Raw genomic sequence first — 26,908 nt, 5'->3', positions numbered from 1 at the left:
AAACGTATTTAAACTTTACAAAAACACACAGACACTAGATGATGTCATCAGTGATGTCATCAGTGATGTCACTGACCATGTCATGAATGATGTAATATGTGACATCATCAGCAGTGGATTGCGGGTGCGCGATATATAGTTAGTGCAACTAACTATATATGGAATTTCAATGGTTTTGTGTGAGTAAAATAAGGTTTTCTAAATGCTAATTCCTAACTATATATGGTCTATAACCTATGGTTTTTTCAGTGAATTTTCAAGGTTTTGTAAATGCTAATTCCTAACTATATATGGTCTATAACCTATGTTTTTTTCAGTGAATATATATATATATATATATATATATATATATATATATAAACAAAGGTTATTGGGACGTTATAGTTAGGCTCAGATTTCATACCTAAAAAAACATTGAAATTTAGCAGTTATGTGAGCTAACTACAACTTTCGACACCGCAATGCACTATTAATGACCTCACATATTACAACACTCATGACATAGTCAGTGACATCAATGAAGACACCACAGATAACAGATCAAATGACATAACTGATGACATCTTCAAGTGAGTGTTTTAAGAGTTTATGGGTGCTAAACATATATACTATTCTACTATAAAAGTTTGATTAGTATACTAATTGTACTACTAATGAGTGATATCATCTCTAACATGTGTGATCTGAGTGGGTGTTTGACTGACTGTATCTGTGTGTAAGTGGCTGCATGGGTGTGTGAGTACATGCATAAGTGACTGTATGGGGAGGCGAAAACACCGGAGGGACTCACACACGGCCGGGCTTGGCTCCGCTGTGTGTCCTGTGGCCGGGCTGGGCTCCGCCGACCTGCGACCTGCGTCCTGGTGACAAGAGGGCCGGGCTTGGCTCCGCTGTGTATCCTGTGGCCGGGCTGGGCTCCGCCGACCTGCAAACCACAACTCCCATCACCCCCTGCGGCAAGGACGACGCCGCGCAGGCAAGCAGGAAGCGCCTGGGGGCGCATAAAGGAGCTCTTGCGAGGGGAGCTAGTGGGAGGCGAAAATACCGGAGGGACTCACACACGGCCGGGCTTGGCTCCGCTGTGTGTCCTGTGGCCGGGCTGGGCTCCGCCGACCTGCGACCTGCGTCCTGGTGACAAGAGGGCCGGGCTTGGCTCCGCTGTGTATCCTGTGGCCGGGCTGGGCTCCGCCGACCTGCAAACCACAACTCCCATCACCCCCTGCGGCAAGGACGACGCCGCGCCGCCGCGCAGGCAAGCAGGAAGCGCCTGGGGGCGCATAAAGGAACTCTTGCTCCCTTGTCCGTGAGAAGCCCGGGACAAGGGCGGGCCGTCTGTGGCCGTCCGGGGCAGGAGGAGGCAGGGCAGGGCCACGACCCTTGGCAGTTTCGCCCATGGATTGTAACAAACTCGCAGTGAGTGTTTAGCTACCTTTTCTTGTAACATTTTTATTAATAACAAGCTTGTCCACTGAGTGAATGGCAAAACTGCGCCCTGCCAACACCCCTGCCTTAGCCGGGACTATGGATAATTATATGGTCAAGATGGTGACAAAGATTAACTCTGACCGCCGTCAGTCGCTAGGCCGGAGTAGCCCTCCTGCTTCGCCCTCAGCAGCTGTTATTGCTGTAGACAATCTCGATATTGATAACAGAAATGAAAGTGTTCTATGCGTTCCTCCCCCCGTTGTTTTGGACACTGACATTGCCTCCTCTTCCTCCTCTTCTTCGGCGGATATTCCTGATATTCTTGATAGCAATGTTGTAATATCATCTTCTCCTACTGCTGTTCCATCTTTGTTTCGCCGCCCAGTTAGGGCTTGTAGAAAATTGATCAATAAGCGTGGGGGACAACGTAAAAAGAAATCTGTAACCTCTCAGTCTCAGTCTGTTAGGGCAGAGGTAACAAACATTGATAGTAATGAGGGAGCTCAAGGAGCTGTGAATAACGATCAGCTTCAGCTGCTGGCCGACATGATGACCACTAAGATGGAGCTTATGTTTAAACCTCTGATAGCAAAAGTCGATATGGTCACAAAAAAGGTAGCCAGATTGAGCAGTTTACTATCTCCACCAGCCCCATTGAACACCGAAAACACTACGAATGTTAGTCAGAGTGACCTCTGTGAGGGTGCTGTTGCAGACAGGAAGGGGGTTGATTACAAATTAGACCAAGTTTCCAAAGAGGTTTCCAGACTTGGGTGCCTCCTATCCACACACTTGTCACAGACTAAGCCACCTCCAACCACTGGACCAGAGACATCTGCAACGGCAGCCGTTTCTGGTTCGAATAGCGGTAAGGGGGCCAAAGGTACATCTCTGGGACATTCTGTCACTCGTGTGAATCCTGCTCAACCCCATTTAAAGCCTGTTACCATAGCCCCCACTCTACAGATGAAAACAGCCCCTAGTAAGGCAGGTGAAAGTGGTTCGGGGAGGGCTATGGGGAGGAGAAAACCTGCTGTTAACTTACCCCCTGATTGTGCACCATATACAGTGGTCCTAACAAACGTCCCTCCTGTAGATCCAAACTCTTTTGAGGCATGTGATGAGCTGACCAGCTCACTAGGCAATAAAGTCATTGCTTGGCTAAATAAATTTTGTGGGTTTCCCACCGCTTTTTGCAACGACATATTGTCAGTGCGCAGGGTTGACTGGATTGGCACCTCAAGAAAATCATCCAGAGGCGACTGTGTTATTGTAAATCTAAGACACCCGCAGCACGTCGCAACTGTTTTGTTAAGGGCGGCTTCTTTACCAGTCACTGAGGATAACATAAGTGTGCGTCCGTTGGGGTATTTTTATAATCATTTGAACATGACTCTTACTCCAAACCCTCATGTTGGTCAACAAACCCTGGCTCTCCCTTTAAACAGGCAGGTCTCTTTTCCGGGGATGTATCAGGAACATCAACCTTCGGTGAACATGGACTCCTACTGTTATAATCTGTGTAGACCCAACCCACAATCTCCCCCTGTTTTGCCTCTGTTTAATCGGTTTGCACGTCTTTCATCCCTAAGCGACAATGATTGACTGTCTACCAATGGGGGTTCCCTAAATGAACATTGTCGGATAGTGACCTGGAACATTGCCGGCATTAGGGCTAAGGCAGGGAACGATGAATGGATTAATACACTAAAGTCCTTTGATATTCTTGCATTCCAGGAAACTTGGGATTTAACTAATAGTTTTTCTTTGGATGGATATACTCATTTTTCTTTACCCGCTATCAGGGAAAGGGCAGGCAGACCAAGGGGGGGTTTGCTAACATTGTTTAAATCATCTCTTAATGGGGTGCTAACACATCACAATTCTGGAGCCGAAAATTGTTTGATTGTGGAATTTAATCCTCCCTCTTTTTCGAATATTTTGTTTATTAATTTTTATAATTCTAGTCCTAATGAGGACATTAGGCAGAATTTAGATACTATTGATTCTTTTTTGTCAGTCTATAGAACAAAGGTTAATGAGTTCGAAGTTATTCTTTTAGGTGATTTTAACATTCATCCCTGCAATCAGTTATGCACAGATCCCTTAGTAGAGGGGCCTTTGTATTCCGTACTTTCACACTTTGAGCATTCTACTAGGGGGGAGACTCTTGAATATTACCTAAATGTTTGGAATCTGTATGAATCTAGCTGTAGGGAAAGTGACACAAGAACTCCTACCTTTAAAGGTAATGGCAACGGTACTGTAATTGATTATATATTTGTGTCTTGTCAAATTTTAGAGAGGGTGGTTTTGTATGGCACTATGGTCTCAGCATTCAGCGATCATAACCCCGTTGTAGCGGAGTTATTACCTAGTGCCTTTTTCAATCAGAGTCGGACAGGGGGAAATAGAAGTCAAGATGTGGTGTTAAAGGATCAGGGACGTAGATTGAAGTGGTCTTCTGTTGTACCAGAGGATGTCCTCCACGCAGTCCTTAATACCACTGAAAATGATGTGTTGACATGTTTAGATACAACGGCATCAAATTCTCAAGTTATGTTTGCCTTCGGGAACATCTGTAAAACTATCGACACTAATCTGACAAATATGAAAAAACATTCCAAGCCCAGGGAGAAACAATGGTTTGATCATGCTTGCTCAAGTGCCCATTCTGCTCTGCTCAAGGCCCTCAAAGCTGTCCCTAAAGACCGCCCATTAATAATCACATTAAGATCCTTATATAATAAGGCCCAAGAAAACAGAAAGAAGGAGATTAGGGACACAGCTTGGTCACATCTGTCTGATCCCGAGATTGTTAAAAATAGTGCTGATTTTTGGAGGGTAGTTAATCAGCCCTTTTTTTCAGACAAGGACCAAGCCTCCCTTGAACTAAACATCCCGGATCGTGATTGGATTGGTCATTTTGAGGCCATATATTCGAGCAACCTAGTCGAAGACGTGTTAGACAGTCTTCCTCTTGATTATGAGACGCAGGGAGTTGTTTTTGAGGTATTCGAGGTAGAGAAGGCTATTGATCAGACCCAAAAAAACAAAGCACCTGGGCCTGATGGAGTCCCTGCTGACTTTTTTAAAATGGACCCTAAGCTCTGGTCAAGGGTGCTGTGTGGTGTTTTTAATGCTCTAACTAGATCCAGTATTCCGGCTTCTTGGAAGGAATCTGTAATCATTCCAGTATTTAAGAAGGGAAGCAGGGTGGACCCGGCATGCTATCGCCCAATATCTCTTATTGATTCGTCAGTAAAAATTTTGGGCAGGGTCATCCTTTTAAGACTCCAGTCATGGCTTGATGAACGAGGGGTTTTATCCAACCTGCAGTACGGTTTTAGATCTAAACGGGGCACTATGGACCAGTGCCTTAATCTGCGGATGATAGTGGATAAATACACTAGGGCCAAAGATGGGTCGTTATACTTGGGGTTCATGGACCTATCTTCGGCCTTTGATCTCGTGAATCGCAATAAATTGTGGCATATCCTTGCAGATTTGGGTCTTGATCGAGCACTTGTAAATCTTCTTGCTGATCTTCACTCAGATCTCCGTGCTTCCATTAGGGTTGACCCTGGGGGACGTCGTACGAGCCATTTTAAGTCCAAAAGAGGGGTCAGACAGGGGTGCATTTTGGCACCCCTGCTCTTCACTGTTTATATTAACGCCCTTGAATCCGATTTAGTGACAGCAACACCGAACATACCACGTATAGGAGAGACCTGTGTCCCTGTCCTCCTGTACGCGGATGATGCGATGCTCCTGGCCCGTACAGGACTGGGACTCCAGCGGCTATTGGATGCCTTTGGGCGCTTTATGGCTTCATTAGATCTTAGAATGAACGCCAAAAAATCGCAAACTATGGTGGTTGGTAAAGGCGCACGCTGTAAGAAAGTTCAAACATTTTACTGTAGCAACGTGGAAATGCAAAGAGTTTCGACATTCCCATATCTAGGAATCACGTTTGAGGATAAGGGGAGTTGGTGTCCTCAAATAAGAAACAGAAACAGTGCCCTAGTGAGAACATCCTCTGCCATTTTGAGCTTCAGCAGAAGGCTGGGGGCTAGGCCAATCCCAGCCCTCATGGTCATCTATAACGCCAAGTGCGTGTCTGTTGCAACCTATGGCTGTTCATTATGGGGATATGGAACAATAGATTGCCTTCAGGTCTCTGAAAATAAATTCTTTAAATCAGTACTGTCTTTACCTCAGTCTTCACCATCTTATTCGATTCATTGTGAACTGGGGGCCGATTTTATCACAGACAAAATTCGTTTGGCCCCTCTAATTATGTGGCTTAAAATCTGGCTAAATAATGAATTATCTTTAAACCAGGCCATTCTGAAAGATTGTCTTCTACTTGACAACGCCCATAAAATCAAATGGTTGACCTATGTCAAAAATGGATTCAGCGCTCTGGGTCGACCTAACCTCTTTTCCTCACCGGAATCTATATCCCGGAATGACATCGTCAGAACTAAGAGTGATATGCTTAAGAGGCTGTCACTATCAAGAGAGGAAAAGGAGTTGATAAAACCTCTGGTTAGAGCACACACTCTGGTTGCTAACTCTTCAGGTCCAGAATTTTATCTCACTTTGGTTAACCGCCCTTTTCATAGGTTTTTACTAACTCGTTTTCGCTTCAATATGATTCATCTAATATTAGGTCAGTACACAACTTGGTGTAAACCTGATGAACTTCCTCCATGTACCTGTGATGGCTTTTCGATCCAAGATACCACACATTTTACCTTATTTTGTGGCCACTTCAAAGTGGAAAGGAGGAAGTATCTTGTGCCAATTTTAAAAAAGGCTGGGTTCCTGCAAGTAAGACCAGCATTTCTTTATCTGCAGCTGTTAAATCATCCCAGTATTGTCTTTTGTGTAGCCAATTTTTTGGTGTCTGCGGTGCGTACCAAGAAAAGACTTATGGAGAATGCGAAATCGGCAACACCGTTGTGAGGTCTTTTGCACCTAGCACTTTATTATAAAAAATACTATCATATATTAAGAATTATGTCGCTAGCGGTATGACGATGTATTTTAGACTTTTATGACATATCCTTTGAGTTACTTATGATGATTTTAAAAGTCGTTTCTATTTTTGTATTGTTTTATAATGACCTTGATACGTGGTTTTTTACACACAAAAATGCTGATTTTTTTAACTTTGTATGTATGTATAATGTGTGTATTCTCTTTATGTATCGTGCCTTTTTTTTATATTGATTTATCGAATAAAGATTTTTGACTGACTGACTGACTGTATGGGTGAGTAAGTGGATTTCTGACTAGATTTCTGACTAGGTCTGTAAGTGAGTGACTGTGTCAGCAGTTGTATAAGTGGGTGAGTGGGTATTGAAGTGGTTTTATGGGTATATGAGTGAGTGCGTGAGTGATTTTGTGGATGTGTGAGTGACTGTATGGGTGTAACGTAGGTGTGTGAGCAGCTGTGGTGGTGAGTGAGTAGGTGTGTGAGTGACTATTGCTGAGTGAGTGGCTGTATGAGTGACTGTGTAGGTCAATAATTGTGTGTCTGAATGACTGTATCAGTGACTGACTGGCTGTGTCAATGGCTGTATGGATGACTGACTGGCTGTTTCAGTGAGTGTTTGGTTAAGTGTGTTGGTGTGTGAATGATTGTAATGAAGAGTGATTGTGTGAATGACTATATGGGAGAGTGCTTGTATGTGCCAGGGTATGACCTTGTGCACCTGCGTCATGGACAATTGTTATGTACGTATCACTAAAGACTACATTTCCCAGAATGCCATGGTGGCATGTGCGTAATTCTGTTGTCGTGGAAAGAACATGTCCGTCCTGATCTAAGGAGGGGAATCCTCTTTCCTCTATGGCTGCCGTTTTGTATATGCGAGCCGTTCCTTGTCCCGTTACAGACTTGCGGTCCTATTCCGCACCAGAGTATGTTTGTTTTGTGTTCATGCACCGTCTGAGCCGTACCGGAGAGTGAGGCATCCAGTCTGCTGCAGCGCTGCTTCGGGTAAGGCTGTGACTAAGCAACAGTTTTACCGAGGTGCGTGCAGCGCAGTAGAGTTTGGAACAAGCACTTGTCCTAAACCATTGTCTTTGAAGGTATTGTCAGTTCAGACATTTGTTATCGTTATTGTGGCCTTCTTACCCGATTATATACGGAGAACTGTTTCTGGTTCCATCGTATTATGCTGTTTAGGAGATACCGTGTTTAAGCAAATGAAGCAATTGGCATGCCGTTTTAATCAGAGACTTCCTGAATATTGGGTACCATCGAGACTGAAAAGCTGTACCTTCCCTGGGATCTGATACCTTCTCCTTCCCTTGTTTGCTGGAGGAAATTCTTGTTTTGATGTTATAAGAGAGGAATGGAACAACCAGGGTATGTATGAGTAATTGGAGATGTTTGATAACCAAGAGGAATGGTGAATGTGGAATAACCTGTGTATTTTGTGTTGTAGGTTTATCTTCCTTCTGTGTGCGACAAATCATGCCTGAGGTAGTAAGATTTGAGGAACTCCTTGATTGGTTGAGCTTATGTTACGGGTACTCCTTCTCTTCTAGATCTTAATGAGAGTAGTTATGATAACAAGCATGTTTTAATTAATCTGTTCTTTGGTTGCAGGTCTCCCTTTCCCAGCTGTTCTCACCCTAATTCCTATCCCTCACTTGATTGCCCCAAAACTCTGTAACTCTATTGTTGAAGTTGGGGATGTCGAGAGGTGGACCCCTGCGAGCATCGCTTGGATCCTGAGGAGTTCCCGTGGTTTTGACAATATGGATGTGTGAATGGTTATGTAAATGGTTGTGTAGGTGTGTGAGAGAGTGTGTTATACTTTTATGGGTGGGTTGAGAGGCTGTATGGGTGAGTGAGTGGGTGTGTGAGTTAATGTGTAGGTAAATAAGTGGGCGTGTGAGTAGCTGTATGGGTGGGTATGTGACTGGCTGTACTGAAGTGTGACTGGTTATATAAGTGGCTGTATGGTTGAGTGAATGGTTGTGTGAGATGATGTATGAGTGAGTGACTGAGAGTGTGAGTGTCTCTATGGAGGAGTGAGTGGGTGTATAAATACTGGTATGTTTCTGTGAATGGGTATGTGAGTTGATGTGTGGCCGTACGAGAGGTTGCATGGGGTGAGTGGGTGTGTGAGTGGTTCTGTGGATGATGTCAGCAGTGATGCCATTTGAGATGTCATCAGTGATGTCACTGACCATGTTATGAGTGATGTAATATGTGAGGTCATAAGCAGTGCAATCCAGTGGCGTAAGTTATAGTTAGCACAGGTAACTATAACTACTGAATTTTACTGGTTTTGTGCGAGTGAAATCTGAGCCTAACTATAACATCCTTGTAACCTTTGTTTTTTTCAATGAATTTCCAAGGTTTTTTTAAAACCTATAATGTCCATGTAACCTTTGGGTTTTTCAGTCAATTTCAAAGGTGTTTCAAATTCTATTTCCTAACTATAACATTCCAGTAACCTTTGGTATTTGAAGTGAATTTCTATGGCTTTTTTAACTAGTAGTCATGTTTGAAGAGCTGTGAACAAAGGGAGCTGGCCTCCAACCAGTTCTCAGGAATACAGCTGTGTTGGACTTACTGGAGGTAACAGGAGGGCTTGTGGGCCCCCAAGGACCCTCAGCAGCCATGGGGACATTTTCTCCCAACCAGTAGTGTGCCAAGAAGCAGGTTTTCAAAGTGGTGGCAACAGGGTGTGAAGCCACCGGCAACTTGCCAGCCCGTTTCTTTCTATTTTGTCTTTGATTAGTAGAGGGGGGTCACTTTCTCCCCTTCTCTGCGCCGGTTGGGTCACAGGGGACCCCATCCCCTGGGGCCAGGCCTTTACAAAATGGGGAAGGAAGGCCGTGCAGCCCCCTTCGGAGGCCAATTTCGGCCCAGGGGACCACATCCCCGGGGCATGACCTTTTATTTATTTTGAATTGTTTTATTTAGGGGAGGGGCCACATTCCCCGGGGACCGGCATACCAGTAATAGGGAAGTTGGCCATGCAGCCCCTCCTCAGGCTAATTTCAGCCCCAGGGACACTCATCCACCATGGCCCGGTCATGTCCTAAGGAGGACGGTGAAGCGCGGACCCCCTCCCCTGGCTGAATTTGGCCCTTCGGACCCCATACACCGGGGCCTGGCCATTTAAAGTGGGTGCCTCCGGGGTACCCACTCTCCACTGGGACAACAGGTGGAGTCTGAAAGCCCCCGCAGTCCCTCTCGGCTCCCCAACTTGTGCAGGAGCTGGCTTTTCTTTTACACATAGGGAGCTGTTAAACATGCAGCTCCATCTGTGTAAAAGCAATGCTGATCAGCTTCCAGCAAGTGAGACATTTTTTTTAATGCTCTCGCTTGCTGGAAGTGGAGTGTTTGCTGTGGCTTTGTAAGAGCGGTACACCTCCTGCTAAGCCACAGCAAACAGCTATGTCCTGTGAGTGGGCACCCCGGGACATAGCAGGAGCTGGCCCTGGTGTTAGTAGTCCCCAGGGCCACCTATGGGTGCAGGAGTGGGGCCACACAGCGCCCCTCCTTTCTTTTGCTTTGGGCCTTCCCCATGAAGGTGACGGTCTCCGGGGATGAGAATAGCCTGAGAGGTGAGCCATTTTTTAAATGGAAGATGGCCCCTGGAAGGTGATGGCCCCTGGGGCTTGGGGGTTGCTTAGGCCACACCAATACATATTCCTTTTGGTCCCCAGGGAGATCCAAGAGGTCCCCCCATATTAATACATTAGTTCCAGATAGGTGGTGGGCCCTGGGGCATAGGAGTCCAAGGGTCCGACAATTACTGTTTGGCATGTGGCCCCAGTGAGGTTGTCATCCCCGGGGACCTGGGAGGGTCCGAGAGTACCCATGTTATTAAATAAATGAGCCATGGGGAGGTGGTGGTCCCCAGTGCCCTAATAAGCCCAAGGAGGTGGGCGCATGTGCCCCCTTCCTTCATTAGGAACATGCACCCAGGACCTGGCACACCAGGGGGTGATTGCTAACGAAGCGCTGGAGGACACGCTTCATTTTAAAAAAAGATCTCTGCAGAATCTGCGGATCCAGTACAACTCCCACCAATTCTTTTTTTTTTAATGCTTTTTTGGATCTACTGGGTCTCTGTGGAATTCCCCAAGAGGTCTAGGGGCTCAGGGTATTTCTACCCTGCCCGTTTGTTTTTTTTATTGACAAAATGGCTTTCCAACACTGCCTGGTTTGAAGTATTGGCAGCCAATCAGATCTCAGCATGAGATAGGGAGGGGTTGTGGATCCTTCGTGTCTCTATGTATACAGGTTTGGATTTCTGTTAATTTCTCTAAAACTACTAAACGGATTTACAGCAAATCACAAAACGGCACTTTCCTGAACCAACATCTACCTCTCTGCCAAATTTGGTGTAATTCCTTTCTGCTGTTAGGGCTGCAGCTGTGTCTAAAGTCCCTATGAAAATTAATATGGGGAAAATGTGTTTTGGAATCCCCACTCTTTCTCTGCCCCTGCTTGATGGATCATTTTGAGACTTTCACACAGCTGTTGTGAGTGGCAAACTAGTTTTGAAAATTTCACAAAGATTCATCAATTGAAGCCAAAGTTATTGGAAAATGAAAAAAATGCTTTCTCTATGGAAGGTAGGTCCTAAATATAAGTACCTACTTTTTTTCCTTTAAGTTCAAGAGTCAAATGTGAGGGAGCTGATTAATGCCAGGGTTGTTAAATACCAAGGCTGCCTAGTCATGATTCCAGCACATACCCTCTCTTTCTCCATCGTACACTACCTATGGGGCATATTATCAAGAAAAGGAGTTAAAATTATCGCCGCTTTCATCGGCAGGAAACTGCCGCTAAAGCGGCGATAATGGGTTTGATAATATGCCCTTGTGACTTCCCATAGAAGCCCATGCTCTGGTGTAAACATGGGCTTCTATTGGAATTCTCGACAGCATATTATCAAGCCCATTATCGCCACTTTAGTTGCAGTTTCCTGCCGCTAAAGCGGCGATAATCTTAACTCCGTTCTTAATATGCCCCTATATATTTATCTTAAGCTTGCAGGTTTTGATTTCAGGTTTGCCAGCTGCTTTAAAGCCTCCAAGCGGCACCTCTGCTGAAATAGGGTGTGTGCCAGATTGTTATCAACATTCCTAACTCCCAGCCCAGTAAGTTACAAGCAGGGCCAGACTGGAACCCAGAAGTTGCTCCGGTAAAATTGCTCAAACCAGATATGCTCCCTTCCTCTTCTCACTCTATCTTTATCTTTCTGCTCATCATCTATCACTTCTTCTATCCGATAAACTCTTTTCCCTTTCAAATCTCTCTCCCTCGTCCTCTCTCTCTCTCTCTCTCCAGACCAATTCTCGAGCCCTCTGGGCCTGTTGCATTTAACCTCCAATAGTTGTGGATAGTGACAGAAGCACCTGCAGCAGCCCTGGGCTTTAAAAATTGTTCTCTTATGGCTCCAGCCCACAGGGGAAATGCCCGATGGAAGAACAGGCCAGTTTGGACACGGTCACAGGCTCATTTCCGTCCTTTAACAGACGAAAACATAACAGTAAATGTGGAATGAGATATTGAAGGAGGTGAAAACTGGGCCGGGCTATAGATCGCTGCTAACCACCCAATTGTGGCCTCAGAGCACTATGAATTTTTGAACAGTGGAACGTGACAGGTGGTCTACAGTGATGTATTAGGTTGGCTCCTGTGCTGACTTAAGATTCTTGGCATGTAGATCTAATCCCCTGACACACCTAGTTCACATCACCCTTCTAAAATAAGAAGAGAATGTTCATATTTGTCTTGCCTCTAAGCACTAAAACGAGTTTCTAATTAATACCCAACTCAGTGACATTTTATCAACAAAGGGTGAGAAAATCTGCCAAAATTGGAAGCTGCAACCGGCACTCAGATTTATACAATGGATTAATCAGTCCTCCGCGTTAACATAAGGATTCGATTGAGCTAGCTTAACAGGCTCCCACTGCAGGGACCAAGGGTGCGGGTATAGCCAAGAACCTCGCTTGGAAATACACTTCTCCCTGTCTCCCTCTCTTCTCACCTCACTTCAAGATCAACCTGGTGTCCCTAGGTCTTACGTGTCGCTTTCACTAAGTTCTGTTTTTAAACCACGAGCACATTGCATTCTGGGGCTTGTAGTTACGTTTTTCACTGTGTAAGTATGGGCTGATGAGTCCCATGTTGCAGTGCTGTCGGCTAAACATCCAGGAGTGACTGAGAATGTTACACATCAGGTAGGGTCACTTGACATCTACGTATAAACAACACGATAGTTACATTTCCTATGTGGGTTCAAGCAGAAATGGTTAAAAAGGTTCCCTCTGAGGGATCTCCCTGGTCCTTGTGTAGTAAACATGTCTGCTCACATTCCAGGGGTTAGCTCCGCATGATGGCAGCAGATCAATTAACAGGGCCGGGCACGCTCAGTGAACACGAGGCTTTACTCTTAAAACAAGTTTTCTTCAATTTCAGCCGCAAGGAGTTTCACATGTACAAAGCCATTCACTGACAGGTGTCTTCCGAAGAGGCCTCCATTTGGCTGCCAGGATGAAGCCTGAAGTTAAATCGTAAATAAATCGTAAATCATACGTTCTTATATAGCGCCCTTCACCGTAAGGTCTCAGGGCGCTTGTTTTGGGAACCCGTCCTGGCTTTTCCCTGCGAGATAGCCCCTACTGGGAATCCCCAAGGTGAAAGCCAGGCATCCCATTGCGGTGGGTCCGTAGGGGAGATTAAGCAAGCTATTGCCCAGAGTTGCAGAGTGTGAACCCATGATTCAAGTAGGCACCGAGGCGAGAATTATCGAGTCCGTGGACAATTTGAACTCAAGACCCTGCCGCGTCGGGAATTGAACCCTGGTCCCGGGTCTGACCTCTGCATCCGGGTCTGCCTCCTCTTACAACCTTTAATCAAGCCCACTGAAATTAAGCAGCAGTGAGGAATACATTATGTATCTAAATTGACCAAATTAGGCAACAAGAAAAGAAAACAAAGGAGCATAGTAGTATTTCTCTACTTAACCATTTAATGGTGACTGGGCCAAAGTGTCACCTCCTCAGTGCCAGATTAACAGAGAGTAACAGCTGAACACAGTAGTCAGCTACTGAAAGGCTGCCAATTAACCTTTCCTTTGCAACTGTAGTGATTTTTTCTTAGTAATTGTGGATCCATTTGTGATAGAAACAAATTTGTTTTTGTGGCAATTTGAAAACTATGTACCTGTTCTTTGAATGTGTGACAATTGAGGTAAATCCATAGTTATGGGGAAAACTCCAGTGTTGAATGATTGCATACATACAGTTAGTACTGAAATTGGAAAACATTTACTCTGGGAACCCATATATGGGTGATCAAGTGGTGGAAGAGGAAAGTGGGTGGAGACACGAGGGGGCAGAGCTTGAAAACCAGGGTCTGACAGTCAATGTATACATTTAATATAAAAACAATCTGCTGCAAAGAAATTACCAACATGGATGTATCTGGAAGTCAATATTTTCTAGCTTAAATAGTCAAGAAGAGCTTGCATTTTAAAATATTTTACTGGATTAAAACACCTGCTACAGAAATCTTTGTTGGCCCCTCGTAATTTGGAGGGGATTATAATAGTGGTAAAATAACTCATGTTGTTAACGCACTTCTGGGAGAGTGCTGGGTTTTTCCCAGCCACCGTTTTGACTCATAAAGTAGCATAGAGGGTTAATGTTCCTGCTGTGGAGCACATTGTGTAACATGTAGATCACAAGTTTGTATTTGATTTAAATATGTAAGTGGGCTATTGCTTTGGACACTGAGATCATTGTGTTGCTTCCACAGTTCATACATTGTAAGCCTTCTAATAAGGCACAGTGATAGGAGCTACACACAAAGTGTAAGTCATGGGTTTAGATCCTTATTGTTTTTTCCTCAATCTGTTGTTCTTTTAAGATTGCAAGGAAGGGTTCCTCTGGGAAGTTATAAAGTCTTGCTAATGCAGAGAACCACAATCACTGTGTTACACTTCATGTGCTGGCTTTGCATTTCTCTTATTCACTCTTAATGTATAATATCTACAAGTATGGATGATGAGTGATTCCTACATCTTAAAACCCTCATTGTTTTATGTAACATTTCTAATACATTGATTTACTGACTTGTATGATTTACTGTGCCTCTGTGTCTGATGTAAAGCGCCCTGACACCCCTTAATGGGATGAGCAGCGCTGTAAAACAATTATATAAAAGAAAAGCCGGTCCCACGTAAATCAATAATTGTAAAATTACTCATACAGACAGATAAATCTGCTAATATAGACCATAAGTTTCACCTAACCCCTTTTAGATTAGACACCAGGCGTGCAACGCCCATTGGACTCAAAGGACTTCAGCCCTTCCTGCCGTGTGTGTCAGCCCGGGCTGAGACAGCTGCCCGGGCTGACACACAGACAGTTTTTGAGATTATCGCAGCCGCACCCGAGTACGTCAAAGGACTTTAAAAGACCATTTATGTGTTAACAAGGCTTTGTTGTTTTTCCATCCCTTCATCTCCTCTCTGCCTATTGCTGGAACAATTAGCCGCTCCTGTAATTTTTAATAGCCCCCCCCCAAAAAAAAAAATTAGCCCTAGTTGTGCCTCTGTTAGACACTGTTTACTTTTTGGTAGCTTACCCTCAACAGGGTTCATGGTTTTACAGTTTTCCCCTTTGTCCCTGCGATGGAATCGCAAAACAATCTATTGCTCACTTTTATGTTTTTCAGCAGGTTTTATTCCCAATCCAGAAGGTCTTTTCTCCGACCCATCCTGCTGTCATCAGGGGTTAAAAGTCATACTGTCAGTTTATCCCGTCTCTAGAATCAAAATATGGTCGCTTTGTTATATCTAGCTTTATCTGTGGAGCTTTGAAAATTAGAAATTCTCAGAAATAGAATTGGCTCAACATAACTGTAGCATTTTTAACGTTAGGTATCCTTGTACTGCATTTTAAATAGTGATCCTTCTTAATCTTACAATTTATCGTTTATAACTATTTCATTTTACAGGTTTTATGTGTTGAAATTATTATAATGCTTTTTGTTCAAATGCTATGCTGGTTTTATGTATCCCCAAGTAAAACCAACTGATAATTTTGTCTGACTCTTTTCTGAACTGACATTCCGAGTAACTTAGCATACCTTTTCTGTGACCTTTTATGGACAATTTAGAGGTTTTAGTTTTCCCAGGTTTGTCTTAATCAAATTGTATTTTATTGTAATGAAATGCTGTAAAGCGTACTCAATTTTATTTTATACTTTTACACTGAACCTGTATTTTATCGTGTTTTCAATATTTATCCTGTTCGCTTTTATGGTTTTTTTTAACTGAATAAAGATGTATGACTTACTGAGACAGATAAGTCATGCATTCTTAAAGTGCAGGCATATCTCTCACAGATGGTGTTAAACAAAGTCAAAAACCTATCTCCTCTTAAGTACTCATGAAGTGACAGCAAGCTCTGTGTCTTTGTTTCCTTCTTATATATACCAAAGGGGATGATGGACGGAGTGTTTGAGCAAATCAAACACTCACCCCCAGCCAACTGATCTGGGTTTAATCCATCACCATTCTTTAGCTCACTCCAGCACCCCAGTTCAGACATGGGCATATGCAAATCAGTCTGACCCTGTGCCTCATGGGAACAGTCCAGCCCTAACTTCCAAGCCATGTCTTCCCTGGACCGGAAACAAGCATCCTGGGACCGGGGGTGGGTCCCTTGCTCACTCTACCACTGGATTCAAGATAGCCTGGCTGATGAGGATTATGAATCCGAAACCGGTCCCAGGATGCTTGTTTCGGGTCCAGGGAAGACATGGCTTGGCAGTTCGGGCTGGACTGTTCCCATGAGGCACAGGATCAGACTTATTTGCATATGACCATGTCTGAACTGGGGTGGAGGAGTGAGCTAAAGAATGGTGATGGAATAAACCCAGATCAGTTGACTGGGGGTGAGTGTTTGATTTGCTCAAATGCTCTGTCCATCATTCCCTTTGGTATTGCTTTGTTTCCTTCTTATGCATTATCCAAGGTGTAGGCTCCAAATGCCTCCCAGCCAGAATGATACTTGAACAAAAGGAGGGCCAACTGTCCTTTAAATTAGGTTTTTGTTCTGGGTCCACCTGAAAGTGAAAATAAGAAAGCCCCTTGCTGCCTGCAGGTTGCTGCTCAGAACTGATAGCAGGCAACTTGGGGCGCAGCTGAATTATGTCCTGGTGTCGGTAAATGACACCATGACAAATTCAGCATGTTTCCCTGAGAAATAGCTGCCGGACCTGGGATCCTGTGGGTTCCCCCTACTTTTCACACTGCATACAGCGGCTCTGCTTATACTTAAGTGATAGCAGCGTGACCATTTCTGCGCGACAACCATCTCTCCAAACACTGGGCTTATCCAGGCAAAACTTTCATTCCAGGTTGCATGATTCCAGGTTAGGAGACGAAGAAGGTATATTTTCACGGCAAGTTATTATTTTCTATTGCATTCTACAGAGGAACAGGGGTAGGGTAGATCGTCGCTCCAATTATTTTACTCGCTATTATGTTCAGGATGACTATTTCTATAACCGCTAACGAATTAAATCACACCATAGCGCGAGAGTCTCTCGAGATAAGACCGATGAAGCCATAGCTAAGCGATGACTTGAGAAATAGCGTTTTAACCGCATTTTGAAAGCGTCAGAGTAAATGGTAAGCAGTGACGTTGCAAAAGTCCCAGGGGCTCTTATGCGGGCAAAGACATGGGCTACCTTGCCCTGCTTTGGTAGTAAAAAACGAAAAAGCTAGTACGTCTTTAAGTACTGTACAAAACGTGTTCATACAACCCGGTTCAATGGTTTCAGTGTGTCAACCTCGAAATGATGACTTGATGAGTTGAACCCCCGGGATTTAAAACACTGACCTGGCGATCGCAGCAGATGTCAGCGGCGAGTGTTAGCACTAGCAGCCAGATTGCAGTGATTTGTTGTGAATCTTAGGATGCTTCTATATATACTTTCCCGATTGCACTTAAGGGGTTAAATCACAGTGGCATCGTTCCGACTAAATAAACTGTACAAGCTTGCTTCCAAATATCTCTTCAGTGGGTTTTGCTGTTTCACTCCAGACGTCTGGAATGGGGAAACACATATGCACATGATTTATTATCTGGCACAGACAGGCAGCAATGAGATGTCGATTTGATCTTCGTTTTGAGTTTCAGAGGCGTGGTAGCTGTCATTGGTGCAGCAGGTGGGGGCACACAGGTAGGAAGACCCACTGCACGGCAATCAGGACTGTAATTTACCACCCAACCATAGGGCCGGGGCCCATTTTAATTGCTAGCATGTGTCCGCCGCTACAGTGTTGGTTTGAAAGGGAGTGCTGCACAGATGTTTCGAATACATTTTCACTTCTGCACAATTCTGAGATGTATTATGTGAATGCGTGATCACCGCTGTCGTCTTCATCTGGAGATAAATAGGTGGTTTAAAAGCCCATTCCAATATTATATTCATTTGCTGTGACTCAGCTGACTTTCACACGTTTTGTCTCTTAGCCCCTGCAGCTGCTCGCATAGCACTCGAACACGTTCTGCTTTCCATCGGCGCCTCAGCGTGCAAAGGAAGGCGCAGCACCTGCCGCTGTCCAGAGCGAGGTCGTAGCATTCCACAGTGCAGCAAGATCAGTGGAACCGGGGCCCAGGGTAGTAAGGAGCCACCTACAACCAAATTCTGGCATAACTTAAATAGGGACATTGCCCTTTTTCCATATTACGTGAGAGCCTGTGGCAAACTTGCCACCCCACCATTTCAGAGAGTGTAATGAACGGAAATAGCGCCTACTTACCCAGTCAGTGAGCATGAGAAAGTCTGGTAGAGAAAGGCAGACTTTGAATCCCGAGGGTAAGCTGCCCGCGCTGACATCCCCGTACACATTTTCTGGGTTGGCAGTTCCAGTCGCCATGTTGCTACTTTCCTGCTTCTTGGGGAGGCTTTACACACCTGCGCTGACCACCTCGGGCGAACACTGAAGGTGCAGAAAGGCTCTGGCTGATAACTCTGCTCGCTCCTGGTTTGCTGCGCCACTTGTAGGCGAGGCTAGTGAACCGGTTTCCCCAGCTTATCTCGCCGGCCCTTTTCCCGGCCTCGAGCAGTAATGAGATCAGGAAATTCGAGGCACACCTGTATCGGAATGTACAGGAGTGCACACTTCCCTGAACACAGGCATCCATGCACCTGTTCGTATATTTTTCGAATACAGAAATACGTTAACCTAAAATAAATACATATACCACGGCCTAGAGGGGGGAGGCCATAGAATTCATGGGGCACACTGAACCAGGGCTGATCCAGGGTCGGGCTTGATTTTAAAGGTCCAGGCATGAGTCAAGCCAACCAAAAATAACGTTCTTCGAGCTATATGGCTACAGTCACTGGTGGTGGTACTCTAAAATTGCCTTTTGCTCACCCACCCCGCACATTTACCCATATACACAGTCTCACGTTCACTGACTTACCCTCACCCTCTCTCACACTCATGCTCTATCTCTCATACCCTAGCAAACACTCAGGAGCAGATTAACAAGCCCCTTGCGCCAACTTTGCGCCACTTTTAACATGGGGAAAGTGACGCAAAAGTGGCGTAAGGGGCTTGTAAATCTGCATCTCAGTCTTACACTTGCGCACACTCTCACTCTCACTCACTCACACTCAGTCTTTATAACTTTTTCTCTTTCTCGCTTTCTCTCTTGCACTCATTTTCTCTTCTCCATCCACTCTACCGCTTTGTCTGGCTTTCAGTCTCTTATTTTCGCTTCTTTCGTCTCGCTCCCCACCACCTTTCCTATCTCCTTCTACTCCCTCTCCCTCTCTGCTCCTCTTTCACTCTCATCCTCCCGGCAAATCAGTGATAGTTTCCCTGAATAAAAAGTACAGATGTACTCAGCGTTGCCTAGCTGTCATTGGAATTGGCATGAAAGTGTACGGACTTCTCTGAGCCTTTCTTTCTTCTTCACCTCAGCTGTTGGTACTAAACCTTGGGGATTAGGAGAGGTATATCTTTCCTAGGCTTCGAAGGTCTCATAGGTCTCAGATGATCAGGATAATTAACACGTATGGTGTGAGACAAAGTTGTATCCGAGACCTCAATTTGTGCACATATTTGTCTAATTTTCTTCATTTTGCACACCTAGAAATAATAAGTATTTGTGGCCTAGTGCACTACAGTTTAGTATAGTTACATTGTGTTTGCATGTGACATGCCTAACAGCGACCTTTCTTTTTCACGTGTGGCATTAACCAAGACCCTTACATTTTACTAAAGGTATATGAATAACATACTTACCAATAGGGTCTTTCAGCCAGATATCTTCATCCATTGGTTTGTTATTGTGTCATTCATTTTTTCCCTAGGCACACTATGGCACTCAGAAGTAGTTCCCTTTTGTACCAGGGAATAATATAGCAATGTCTGCTTTTTGAGATGAAAACATATTTTTTCTTTGATCATTTTTTGTTCTCTTTTCTAGACTGATGAGGACCTGACAGATTCCAGAACACTAATGTTAGAAATGGGATTTCTGGTTGGCAGGGCATGCACCTAAGTCAGGCAGAAACCACCACTATAGTTAGAGCAAAGTTGTTACTCACCAAAGATAACCGCCTTGGCAGCTTGGCAGAGCAGTCAAGCTTATCTCCAGGGCAGTGTGTAAAGCATTTGTGAACACATTCACACAATAGAGACACACTAGGCACACCACAAAAGAAACTCCGACCAAGGTTATATAAGAAATAGCCTTTGTGTTACTTATAAACACATTAGAACATAATCACATATGTACACTGTGCCACTTGGTACTAGGTATTACTTTACAGGGGATTGTATACATTACAGGGCCAATCAGGCCACTGTCATAACCATTAGAATGCACAGTAAGCAAAGCAACCAGTAACTACTGGTAAAACACTGTACTTAGCAAAAACTCATTAGGCATACATCATAATCAGCAATGCGTTATTCCCAAAATCATCATACTCCTCTTAGGCATAACACATATTGCTGCACATTACACTGGTGGAGTGCACACATTAGGGAAATTACTAAACATGGCCAGCAATACACCATAGTACCACATTTATAAGATGCACATATTATGTACACACCTCATCCGCAGCCTAATTCCAGCAGGGCCCAACACATGTACATAGGTCCACTTCCAGGGCTCAAAGGCGCCTTAGGCAACTTCCCGTAACTGGCAATGTACCCTTACATCAGGGCACCACCTGTGCTCATTGGCCAACTTCCGGTACTCACAGGCACCAAAATACGTGTACCTCAGAACCTAACACAGCCCATTGCCCGTGGTACAATGTCCCCACATACAGCATGGAGCATCGAAACCTCTGACCGAAGTCCTGCCCCAACCTCACACTCCAGTTCAGTGTAGACCCTCCTCGGCGACACCTTCCATGTTGGGGCCCCTACTAGGCTTGCCCGGGAATGCTAAGAAAAGGAAAATGCCCTCCAAAGTAGGGGGTTGCGCCGACGGTCACTCCGGCTGCTGCCCATTACCATCTATGGCAGCTGCTACCCTGGCCACTTGCGGTGACGCCGACTCGGCTCCTCACCTGACTTCTTTACTCTCTTATGGGTGAGGTGGAGCACTGCTTCCCCCATGTGGCGAGACAAAAGAAAGCTCCCGCTCACAACGTTGCGGCATGTCAGGGATCCTTCAAGCTCCCCCAGACCACCGTTTCCAGGCCCCCAAAGAAAAGACTCAGGTGCATCTTCAGACACGCGGATTCCACGCTGAACGCCTCTCCTCATGCCAGGCAGCGCCTGACTTCCGGTGATGGGCACATCCTGTCCTATGCTTCTGCTTTTGCTGTACGGGCCACGCCCACTGTCAAGCAGAGTCTCCGCCTGACTTCCGGCCCGCAGCTGATCATGGAGCGAGGTCTCTGTCGATCTTGGAGACAAGGCGCCTCTCTCTTACCTGCGCCAGTCGGGTGATCATCCCGTCAAACCCCCTCCATGGGCTCAAGCACTAAAGTTCGAAAAGCACCCACCATGGACTCCTGGTGCATGGGGCAGCGCTGAGGGGCACAGCAAGGACAAAGTGCTCCTCACTCTACCGGTGGCCCCAGCTGCACCCAGCTGGTCGGCAACATAAACTCCGGGCAGCCCTCCTCTCAGGGCAATAGGGCTAGCTAGGGCCTACCTTAGGGGTGACCAATATGTAGTAAGAGGGGAGTCACAGACGTGGCACCCACTTTATGGGCCACGTCACAGCGTGCAGGGTCTGCAATGGCAGAGGCCTGAGACAGGTTTGAAAGGCTACTTTGGTGGGTGGCGCAATCAGCACTGCAAGCCTACCAGTAGCATTTAATTTACTGCCTTGGGTACCTGAGATACCACTTTATAAATGGACTGATATGTAAATTAAATACGTCAAACAGGTGTAGAGCAATCTTACCATGTTTTACCATACAGAGCACACTGGGCAGCAGTGATAAAGTGCCCAGAGTCCTAAAACCACCAATACCAGGTCAGAAAAAATACAAGGAGGAAGGCAAAAAGTTCAGGAATTACCCTGCACAAAGGGCCAAGTCCAACAACTAACATTTTGATAAACCATGGACACAAAATAAGTATTAACAACGCCAAAACGCTGACAGTCAAAGACAGACCATTTGGCTTGGCCAAAGCTTGTTTATACAGTGCTTCAGGCAGCCCATCCATTTCTAAAAGCAGAAAATAACAGCTATTAATATTACCCACATTAATGGTACTCAATTTATGGACCTCCAAAAGCTGGAAGGAGAGGGCTGCTTTCAGAGGATGATAGCAATGATGATTTCACTGCTTCGGGTCCACAGTTTTTTTACGCCAAGTTATGTCCCTCTATGGTAAATGCTAATTTATGTTTTAGTTTTAATGTATGATATATAGTTTGATAGTTTTGTATATATATATATATATATATATATATATATATATATATATATATATATATATATATATATATATATATATATATATATATATATATATATATTCACTGAAAAAACCATAGGTTATAGACCATATATAGTTAGGAATTAGCATTTAAAAAACCTTATTTTACTCACACAAAACCATTGAAATTCCATATATAGTTAGTTGCACTAACTATATATCGCGCACCCGCAATCCACTGCTGATGATGTCACATATTACATCATTCATGACATGGTCAGTGACATCACTGATGACATCACTGATGACAACATCCAGTGATTATGTGTTTCTGTAAAGTTTAAATATGTTTTACATATTGAAGAATGAGTGGATGTATAAGTGTCTGAATGAAGGTTTTAGTAGGTGCGTGATTGACTGTATGAGTGAGTGATTAAATGCGTCTTACTGAATGCACGGGTTAGTGACTAAACTGTCTGAAAGTGTGCATCAGTATGTCTGTTGTTGTGCAAGCTGCTGCATGTGTTGATCAGTAGCTATATAAGTAGCTATATGGGTTCTTGATTGGTTGCACAAGTATTTGTATGGGAGACTGAGTGTGTGTATGGCTGGCTGGGAGGTGTGTGACTCTGTGCAGATCAATGTGTACTTGTATCAGTGATTCTATAAGAGAGTAAGTATGTGTTAGTATATGTTTCAAAAATGTAAGGTGTTCTGTGTTTACCTGTATAGATGAGAAAATGGAAGTGTGATTGATTCTTTTCAGGACTGACTAGGTGTGTGAGTAACTCCATGGATGAGTGGCAGAGTGTGAGTGTCTGTATAGGTGTATGAGTGCATATGATAGTGTTGTAAAGATGAGTGATTGTATGTATGAATGATTGTATGAGTGAATGTGTGTGTAGACATAGGAATCAGTGAGTGCGTATGTAGTAACTAGTATTGGTGTGTCAATGGTTTCAAAAATTATACTCTCTATTTAACACTGGGTGTAACGGAGGTTATATTAGAGTGTGAGGAGATGCATTGTATTATCACATGAATGATATCATCAGTGATGTGATCATTGATGTCAAGTGAGATGTCATCAGTGATGTCATTTGAGATGTCATCAGTGATGTCATCAGTGATGTCACTGACCATGTCATGAATGATGTAATATGTGACATCATCAGCAGTGGATTGCGGGTGCGCGATATATAGTTAGTGCAACTAACTATATATGGAATTTCAATGGTTTTGTGTGAGTAAAATAAGGTTTTTTAAATGCTAATTCCTAACTATATATGGTCTATAACCTATGGTTTTTTCAGTGAATTTTCAAGGTTTTGTAAATGCTAATTCCTAACTATATATGGTCTATAACCTATGGTTTTTTCAGTGAATTTTCAAGGTTTTGTAAATGCTAATTCCTAACTATATATGGTCTATAACCTATGGTTTTTTCAGTGAATTTCAATGGTTTTTTAATAGCAAATATCATAAGCTGTCGAATGTCAAATACGTGGTAAGTAAAAACATTTTCGTGTTTATGCACACTGATCTGCTTTGAATGCTGCCCCCCCCCCTCAATTCTATTAGGAGTACTCTCTCTTTGCAGATAGTGAAAGGTAGTTAACGCAGGCCTTTGCCCCCGTTGTAATACGTCGTGCCTGCTTCTCTCTCCATTTGATTGATTGTTATCCAAGCATTTACTGTTTTAGAATTGGTTCTCTTTGGTTCATTCTCTATTTACAAACAAACACAGAGTCGCAATACTCTGTTTAGTCTTTGCAGATAACGAAAAATCGTGTAAAAAAAAATAAGGAATCGAGCAAAATCAGTAGGCCACTAATGGGATCTCTTTTTGACCTCGCTAAAATAGAAACATTAGGAACAACCCCTCATGACAAATACGAAACTAGTGAGATGAACTAAACTCCACACCATGATGGCTGCAATACAGCTCGACTCCGCCACCCACCCCGCCCAAAATAACGATAAAGAGCGGCTGCCATGATTGCTCGCGGAATGGCCACGACGGAGCTACGAAATGGTGGTGCTCTCATGCTAACCCCAGCTTCAGTCTGAAACATCCAGAAACACTGTAGACTACCAATTCGATCAGTTCCGGTAGCGCCCCAACGTAACCCGGTAGAGAAGAACTAGCCCTCCCCTCTTTGACTGATGGTTCTTGTTGCCTGTCCGTTCTGTTGTCATTTAACAGAACTATTTAGCCTGCTGAAAAGGGTTGTGTTCCGACCGCTGGTTGGTGGAGACATTTCGACTATATTCTGGACCTGCGTTGTCGCGTAATGCGTCATATGACGCGCCGCGTTAGTGCATCCGGAAGTGATCCGGGGCGCGACGCGCAGCGCGTAACGTAAGCATAACAGGTCATGTGACTTGTTAATAAAACTTTTCATTGGTTCATTTTACTTTTCTTATTCTAATGATGAAAGGCTTGGTCATATGACCTAAAAATTACGCTTTTTATTACTTCCGAACATTATTTTTTCTTAAACATATATGTTATAATGTTCCAGGCTAATGTACTTTCCCGGAAAATTTACAACTGTCCTGCAAGTAAAATATATTCTTTTTTCGAGAAAAAGGGCGTTTCTTCGTCCCATGACGGAGCCGTTGAGCAAAAGAGGGTCGACCTGCTGTCTTAGTCGCCGATACGCTTGAATATGAGATTCTTATCGATCACTTTATGTTGCAGGAGTAGAAAACACAACAGCCCTTGACCATTTATCTTTACTGCGGTCCTGCGTATTATACCTTTTACCCTTCATGTAATTGGTCTGCTTTATTTCACTTGCCTTTTACTGATTCTAAAACAGTGACTATTATTAAAACTTTACCAATGTAAATACTACTACCATGTTTTCTTTTAAAAACCTTTATTGTGAAAATGTCAGTATACAAATACGGGCCTATAACCACGTGCGCCGGCCACGGAGCAAACTGTAATCGTATATGATGAGGAGACATTTACACTGTAGAGAAACGTTACGGGCGGGCCATTAGGTTGCAAGAACTAAGGTGTCTAACAGTTGCGGAATCGGTGGACGTACATTTTATAATTAAAATACGACAGGGCCAGTTACAATAAAATTATCTAGATATACATTTGCGGGCAAGTACCATGGGTGACGTTAATTCGAACTTTCAATAGTACAGTAATCAATAACACATCACAACTTAATATCAATAGAGATGTCGAAATATTCAATCTATTCTCGTCCCCGCCCGCCATGTGCTTCAAAACTGCATACGTATCTCGTGATATCAAAGTTTTACAACAAGTACACAACAAGGAGTTACGAGTCCCATTTATTCCGGCGCCATTTTGGGCGAGGACGGGCAGGTCCAGGATATAGTCAAAATGTCTCTACCAACCATCGACTATGATGATGTTCCTATGCTGTATTTATTAGAGTAACACTCATCTGTCCACATGAAATTAATTTGCCACAATCTAAACATGTCATTTTAATCTTTCCAAACTTCTTCTAAATATTTGGGACCGTTTCCCTTGCCTCTGATGCTGTCAGTGCCACTTCTTTGATGAATGTACTGGCAGGTCGGGGGTTCTTCTCCAAATCTCTCTTTTATGCAGCACTATAATTAATCGGTGCCACCTCTCCATATGACGATGCATGGTATAGTTACCATAACTATATTTTTTTTCGGTTCCTCTGGAGAGTACATCGTGGCAGATGAAGCGTGTAACGTACCGGGCATTTACCTTTTTTTGCATGTAGAGGAAAGGAAAAAAAATTCAAGCGTCCGAGTTCTAAGGTGTCCCAGGGCCATTTTAGTGGACCAGGCCCAAATCCAAAGAACAGGCCGCCATTTTGAGAGTCCTGTTGCAGCCGCCTGTCGCTGTAGCATCAAGAGCGGCCGAAACTCAGCTGAATGGCAACTGAAACGGTAAAGGGGCGCCCCACTACAGCAGACGAGCCTCCACCTGGGAAGGCCTGTTCACGCCGCCTCCCCCCCCCCTTCGGGCACCCCACGCCGTTATTCGGAGCAGTATTGTAGGATGGCCACACCAGTGCAGCAACTTGCTAGACACCACCTCGGTGGTAACCGAATCTCAGCGCCTTGTGGTGTCTCCTATTCAGAAAACATTGTTGTGCTGCCTTCGACCTATTCGCCGCAAGTGCGCACGCAACTCAGCTGCATAGCTTGCTAGACACCACCTCGGTGCTAACCGAATCTCAGCGCCTTGTGGTGTCTTCTATTCAGAAAATATTGTTGCGCTGCCTTTGGCCCCATTCACACATCGGTCCGCTACTGACGCCACCTCACAGGCCAACGGGGCGCCCCACGCCGACTTTCAGCATTGTAGGATGGCCACACCAGTGCGGCAACTTGCTAGACACCACCTCGGTGCCATCCGGATCTTGGCATCTCAGCGCCTTGTGGTGTCTTCTATTCAGAAAATATTGTTGCGCTGCCTTTGGCCCCATTCGCACATCGGTCCGCTACTGACGCCATCTCACAGGCCAACGGGGCGCCCCACGCCGACTTTCAGCATTGTAGGATGG

The 26,908-nt window shown here is 44.4% G+C and overlaps 1 protein-coding gene across 1 annotated transcript in view; it reads right to left on the bottom strand.

Moving 5' to 3' along the window:
- Positions 1-18,468, bottom strand: part of LOC144763304 (myelin and lymphocyte protein-like) — a 194,174-nt gene extending 175,706 nt beyond the window's left edge. Inside the window, exon 1 of the mRNA XM_078648771.1 lies at positions 18,261-18,468. Coding sequence (XP_078504897.1) covers positions 18,261-18,377 — 117 coding nt within the window. The 5' untranslated portion in view covers positions 18,378-18,468. The remainder of the gene's footprint in view (positions 1-18,260) is intronic.
- Between the last annotated feature and the right edge of the window lie 8,440 nt (positions 18,469-26,908).

The sequence above is a fragment of the Lissotriton helveticus genome, chromosome 6, assembly GCF_964261635.1.
Source record: "Lissotriton helveticus chromosome 6, aLisHel1.1, whole genome shotgun sequence".
Taxonomy (NCBI): domain Eukaryota; kingdom Metazoa; phylum Chordata; class Amphibia; order Caudata; family Salamandridae; genus Lissotriton; species Lissotriton helveticus.
This window is presented reverse-complemented; position numbering and strand designations above follow the sequence as displayed.